The sequence below is a fragment of the Trichosurus vulpecula genome, chromosome 2 (assembly GCF_011100635.1).
Source record: "Trichosurus vulpecula isolate mTriVul1 chromosome 2, mTriVul1.pri, whole genome shotgun sequence".
In the NCBI taxonomy this organism is placed as follows: domain Eukaryota; kingdom Metazoa; phylum Chordata; class Mammalia; order Diprotodontia; family Phalangeridae; genus Trichosurus; species Trichosurus vulpecula.
In genome coordinates, this window is record NC_050574.1 from 107,183,402 (window position 1) to 107,190,418 (window position 7,017).

The following is a 7,017-nucleotide window of genomic DNA, read 5'->3' on the forward strand; positions in this document are numbered from 1 at the left end:
AAGCTGTATTTGAGAAAGGAAAATGCTAGAAGAAGGGAATGTTAAATAAAAATCTTTTGTGTAATTTTTTTAGAAGGCCTGATAAATTTTTGTTTGCTAGCTAACTTATCACAACTTGAGAGTGTTGATAACAATTGTGTCCGACCCTACTGTGATTAGAGAGACTTTGCTATTTGAGATGAAATCTTTTGGGACTCTGAATTTTCTTTTTGAGTTTCACTTTCTGGTTTGTTGTGTCCTTGGACCAATGTTTCACCACTTAAAGAAAAAACACCAGCAGCTCAATGGGAGTGACATCTGAGATCTAAGGCCAGGGGATATCTGTCCCTGGGAACGAGGTTGGGAGGGTAACCTTGGGAAAGCTAAAGCTGGCCCCTTTTAACTCAGTTTCCCATCAAGAAATCATCCCATTTGGTTAATTCTGAGCCTGGCTGGGGTGTCCTGTCATACATTAGGCTTCTTATACTATTCTTACCTAGAACTGAGGGCACTTTATCCTGTCATACATGTGTCACTCTGTGCCCTTGGGTTTGGGCCTGGTGGACAAGTATGGATACTGTTAAAATCATGTCCCTGCTTCTTCCTCTCATGGAAAATCTCTCTAACCAGGACAAGTTAAGTAGTGATTTTTATATTGAAATCTTGTTGCTGCAATACCTTAGAACCTCTTACTGTGTTCACTCTGAGACTATAGTCAGTACCATATCCTGAACAACCAAGTAAAAGAGTATTTGACCTTGTCATCCACCTGTTTATAGTTATTTTTATTTGTGTATTGGAAAAGTCCTTAAATTTTTCAGAATAATTAAACAATGATGTGAGTCTGTGGGACCAAAATACAAATCTATTAATAAGTTCAAGTTAAGATGAGAAACATCTTATAGCCTATATCAGATTGCTTGCTGTCTTGGAGAGGGGAGAGGGGAAAGGGAAGGGGAAGGGGAAGGAGGGTGGGAGAAAAAAATCTGGAACTCAAAACCTTATAAAAATGAATATTGAAAACTATCTTTACATGTAATTGGGAAAAATACTTTTAGGTGGAAAAAAATCAGAAACATCTTCAGATTTGTTTTAAAGAAAAGATGTCAGTGCAATCAGTTTTCTTAAAGGAAAGTAACTTATGGAATATCGTATGTTACCTCAAACAAGTCAGTTTTGTTTAGGTTTATTATTTAATTTGGGATTAATATTTGTCTGCAGAGCATACCTTGTAGTATAAACATATTTTACTATAGACAACTCATGATGTGCACTGTTCTTTGTATACAGTTTGGAATTACTTAGTGTATTTACACATTCCATACAAAGACTTTTTGCTACAATTGAAGTTAACTTGATAACTTTTAAGTAAATCATTTGTGTATTAAAGGACATCTTTTTATAAAAAGTGTTCTGTAATCTATGTTTTTATGTGAGGATTAAATCCTTATCAGTCTCTAATCTTCCTAAGGGGGGATTGAATTGAATTGGAATTAATTTAAATTAAATGGTATTTAAATTCAGAGTTCTAAATAAAGTTAAAATTGAAAAAATAAAAAGGTGAGTAAAATTTTTGAAAAAAAAAGATCAAATGAATATATGTATGTATATATGTATGTAAGATACGTAATATGTAATTTGGAAGGTTTTAAGAGTTCTTCCCTCTGTGATATTTTAAAATATTTAGCTTTTGATTTTTCAGTTTGTATTTGAATTTCTTAAATATATTGATGTAACAGTTTGCCAACTTCATAGAAAGTTAAATGATAATAGAGTCAATGGTAATTTTAAAAAGCACTTGACCCTAGCTTCTATATCTACTTTGGTAAATATCAAATCTTTAACTAGAAGGATTCATTTACTCCTTATTCAGATTCTCAGGGTTTTGAATTTTTTTAAGATTCTTCTTTTCGCTTATTGTTAGCAGTGTTTAAGTCAGGTACAGAGTTTAGATATATAGAAACAGCAAGGGGTATTTAAAAGTGAAATTCTCTGAAGTTTCAAGGGACTATGGGTTCCTAATTTAATGTTATCAGAATGACAAAGTTTGAGCCGGTTTTAACTAATTATTGGAGAAGTAATGTTTAAGAGGCCGTACGAAAGTAAAAGATCCGCTTTGTAAATGACTAGGTAAGAACCACCAAGAATTTCTACAAGCAACATGGAACCAGACAAGCAAGTCTACTAAAGAGGAGACCACTTTAGAACTGCCCTCAGGACTTATAAGATGCTCCCAGATCAGACTAGACCACATGGGATATGTAAGATCCAAGATGAACTGGGCTGACACAATGAACTTTGGGAATGGTTTACTGGGATATCAGGAGAAGATGTTGGTTAATGTTAATGATCATTATTGTATCACTTTATCTTTTTGCTTCACAAGTATTTGTGTTTCCTGAGTTCTCTTCATTGCCTTGAGATGTGTAAATGTCCTTTCTAAATTCAGTCCATCATTTTAGATATTTTTACTATGTCTTCTGCTCTGATTGCTCTGTCTTGTTATTCTTTTTCAACTTTGCATTAGTTACTGTGTTAAAGCCTGTTCTGAACTTCCACCAGAGAAACATGTGTTAGCGTACCCTACTATCGATAATGAGTATGTTAAAGATCTCGTATATTCGATTATAGATCAATGAGACATATTCGTCTGTCACGATCAAAAGGAAGGAATGGAGAAGATTAAAATTGATCCTGTACAATTTTCTTATTGATTCTATCTACAAGTAATTGGTTATGTCCTGTAACTACTTTAAGTCGTGGTTCTTTGTCTCTGAACTTAGTTCAAAGTTCAGCTGGCATATACTGGGTTAAATGTAGAAATCCAGCTCTCCTGACTCAAGAAATTTAACTGACCTTGAAGAATGTGTGAGAAAGTAAGGGAGTTTGGGCCTGATATATTTCTTCAACCAACCTAGCTTCAAGGATGTCTGGTTTGCTGTCCAATATTCTGGGCTGCTATCTCTCACTTACCAGACAATGAGCACTTCTTAGGTCTCATTCGAGAAGGAGGTTCATTGCTAGACCCCATTACCAAACTTCCAACCACTCATGTTGTTACATGTGTTTTTGTGGTCCTTAAATCCATGATGTCATCTACTCTGTTCTTTGTTATGCATTCCCCAAAATCCCATATAAGGGGAAAGAGTCCTTTTGCTGGGGTCTTTGGCATAAATAGCGGCAAGCCATGGACCCATTTATTATCAGGTAGCACGCCCCTGCTAATAAATGTTACCTTTCTCAGAGATCTGCCTCAGGTTACCCTTTTGTTAAAATCTCAATTGAGACAATACTTCTCAGAATAAAATGGTATTTATGGCAACTAACCACAGTGAAAAGTTGCTAAGAATCACTGCCCCCCTTCCTCCCTCCCCTGCCCCAAACAGAACAATTTTCCATTATGTCTTTTATATCCAGTTCTTCCATTTTGAATATGTCTCAGTACCACAGAGTCACAAACTGAGAGCTAGAGCAGCTATCTAGTCCAAGTCCTTCATTTTACAGTAAAGAAAACTTGGGCCCAAGAAGGTTAAGGGAACCAGGCCTTCCTCCTCAACCCTAGCCACTGGAACCCTGGCCCCTAAACCTGAAACCCTGGACTCTCATAAGTGAATTTCCCCTTATCTTGCCCCAAACAGGCCTCCACAACACCTCCCAACCTTTTCCAAAACATGCTGGTATATGCCACTGCCCTTTCTAGCTCTGCTTTATTTGTTGTGCTCCCTTAGAATAGAAGGCCCTTAAGAGCAGCAAGAGTCTAACTTACTCGTATTTGTAAGCCCAGAGCTTACAATTGTGCTGATTTTTTTTTCCTCTTTAAAAAATACTATTTGTTATATAGGATGACTCTCCAGAAGGGAAAAGGAAAGAGATACTGGGGATAATTATGAGGATGCAAGAAATAAAATACATCAACAAAAACTTGTTTAACAAAAAAGAAGCATGGGGCACCCACAGTGCGCTTAGTGTAGAAATATGCTGAAACCTGGAGGTTAAAGCCAAAGTAAAAATGCCTTCCCTACTTACTCTCAGGAAACATTTATTCTTAAACTTAGAACATTTATTCACTGGTGGAAATACTGACCAAACACAGGAAAACAGACTAAATTAGCCTGAGCAACAAACCCAATGGACACTTGATCAAGGCACTCTGATCAAAGGTGAAAGACAGACAATGTGAGGGGATTTATTTGACCTGTTTTGAAATTTGAAGTTCCTCCTCACACTAACACCCCTCTCCTTGGGTAGTGGGGTGGGGGGAGTATGCCTGAATGAGGAGGGAATGAGGTGATCAAGCAGATTTAAAAAGCATTTAATCATCATTCTTTTTTATTGATCTGTTTCTATAAAAACTCTACTGATTTATCCTCATTAATGCTTTCCTTTTGACCACTTTATTTTTATTTTCAATTCATAAGCATTTATTTTCTTTCCCTCTCACCTACCTTCCAACTGAAAAATGAAAAAGAAAACCCCTGTAACAAAGATGCACAGCCAAGCAAAATAAATTCTCCCATTGTCTTCTGATCGTTATTTTAAAAGAAAAGGATGGAGTATAAGGGGTTAAGAGCCAGGACAGGGTAATGTAGATGGCTATGATGCAACACACAAGAGGAAGAAGCCTTGCAGGAAGGGACTCATTCTGATCGTGCGTTTTAATAAGCACATATTATTTATTCAATTCAACAAATATTTATTAAGTGTCTACAATGTGAAGTGCCTAGGATGCAAAGACAAGAATGAAAAAATTCCCTCCTTTAATAGTTGCTTGTGCACAGGGCAGCTACATGGCACAGTGGATAGAGTGCTTAGCCTGGAGTCAGGAAGACTCCTTTTCCTGAGTTCAAATCCAACTTCACACACTTACTGCGTGACCCTGCGCATGTTACTTAACCTTTTTTGTTTCAGTCCTGGAGAAGGAAATGGCAAACCAGACCAGTATCTTTGCCAAGAATACCCCAAATTTGGTCACAAAGGGTCAGAAATGACTTCACAAGTACACAGGGAGGAGGCCTGATGTCCAAACCATATCTCTAGCATACAAACACCTTGCCCAGCCAGGTTGGGTAAAAAAGAGAGGGAAAGAGGAGTACATTAATTATCCTTGCCTGGTTTTCAGATTTTTTTTTGTTTTAATGTTATATCATTCTTCCCTGATCTTTTTAAATCCCAGCTAATATTTATGATGTTAAAAACTATTTAAGACTTCAAATATTGGTGCTATATATTTACATAAAACTTTTTAAAACAATGTAAATACTTGCTCAAAGAATTTTCTTCCTGATATCACCATCCCTGTGAGGTAACATGTATTTAAATGCATGTGTGTAATAATGTGGTCTCCATTTCATAAACAAAACTGAGGCAGGAAACAGTCAAGCCGCTTGACATTGACAAAATTAGAACTCCGGCCTTTCATAAATTTAGTATGGTTTTCTATTGCTAAGAAGTGGAGACCTCTTCCAAACGCACACACCCACACACCCCTTACCTTTTATTATTATCTCAGCTTGTTAGATCAATTGATCAATCAGGCCAAGCACTCAGGAAGCACCTAGTAGAGATTAAATTGCTACTCTGACAAAAAGGATCACAGGGTAATAGATTCAGAGATCCATGGATGGTAGCCAGCCATTTTCCCAAGGATGGTACCATTCAGAGTTTCACTACCACAAGTAACTCAAAGTATTTCCTCCCTAGGTATCCTCCTAGTGATCTATAGGGGGAGTCAATATCTTTCCACCACTCAAATGAAACCCTCTTAATCACAAACAGTACCCTTCTTCTCAGCAGGACAATGAAAGCCATAGAAACAAAAAGCAAACAGGCATGGGGGTCCAAGGAAGAAAGGAGTCATCCTGAAGCACAGAAACAACCATACAGAGTTAGCCATACCGTTTACTATCTGTGACCTTGAACTAGTTGCCCTGGATCTTATTTCTCAATTGTAAAATAATTGAGTTGGACATGACCTCTGAGCTCCCTTCCCATACTAAAACTATGATCCTACAATCTCTGTTCAAAGCAGAGTCCTGCCATGGCCACCTTTCTAAGTATTGCCTCAGGAGGAATCTGGGGTGGTCATAACTCCTCCCAAAAGGATCCATTTAGATTAAAGCCAATCCGAAGCAAGGTTCCATCCCAAGAAGAATATATCTCATGTTTACAATCTGGTAAATTCTTGTTTCTATACCAAATGCTCCTTCCACCACCACCATCCATCCATCCATCCATCCATCCATCCATCCATCCATCCGCTTCCTCCTGAGCCACTTAAGATTCATAGTCCTGACCTAGGGAACAGACAAGCCCACCCCTAGGAATACCCAGTAGGTTTCAGACTTCTTACCATCCTGAGACAGCGAGGGCAGTGTGGGGAACACCTGTTTTCCTAATTCGAGGAGGGCTGGGTGGATGGTATCCAACATCTTGGCTTCCGATTTCCTTTAACAACGCGGTGACTTCTTGAGTATGGATTTTGCTGCTTGAATTTTTTTCTTTGTGATTTTTGTACCTTTTTTTTTTTGCTTTGTTTGCTTTGATATATTGTGTTTAAAATGAATTCTCACGCCCCCTGGGCACCTCCAGGGCACCGCTTCTTTCTCCCTGAGTTCCCTTTTTCTCTCTGTACTTGCTTTTACTAGCTCACTCTCTCTCTTGCACTATCTCTCTCTCTCACTCTTTCTCTCTCTACTATTTTGGTTTTCCTTCTCTTGTTAAAAGATATTTCTTCCAGCACCCTGCTTCTTTCCCTGTCCCTTGGGGTTCCCCCTAGCTAGACGCCTTGGGACTCCCTAAGGGCGCGGTGGCAGCACAGCCTCAGCCCTGCCCAAGCTAGAAGAGAGGTGGCTGGGCTTGTGCGTGCGGGAGAAGGGGGTGGCGTGGCGGGGATGAGAGGGGGAGACTCCGGGACCTCAGAGCGCGGGGGCAGGAGGTGGACCGTCTCCGCGTTGCTAGGACGCTCCAGCCGCTTTCGCTGTTGCTGGGAGACGAGTCACAATAGGGGATCCCGCCCCCAGCCTCAACCCCTCCCCTCCT

The 7,017-nt window shown here is 39.0% G+C and overlaps 1 protein-coding gene across 1 annotated transcript in view; it reads right to left on the reverse strand.

The window, feature by feature from the left end:
- The window catches only part of CCDC81 (coiled-coil domain containing 81), a 74,336-nt gene extending 67,929 nt beyond the window's left edge, over window positions 1-6,407 (reverse strand). The window contains 1 exon segment of the mRNA XM_036747036.1: window positions 6,329-6,407. Within this exon segment, the coding sequence (XP_036602931.1) occupies window positions 6,329-6,407 (79 nt within the window).
- Between the last annotated feature and the right edge of the window lie 610 nt (window positions 6,408-7,017).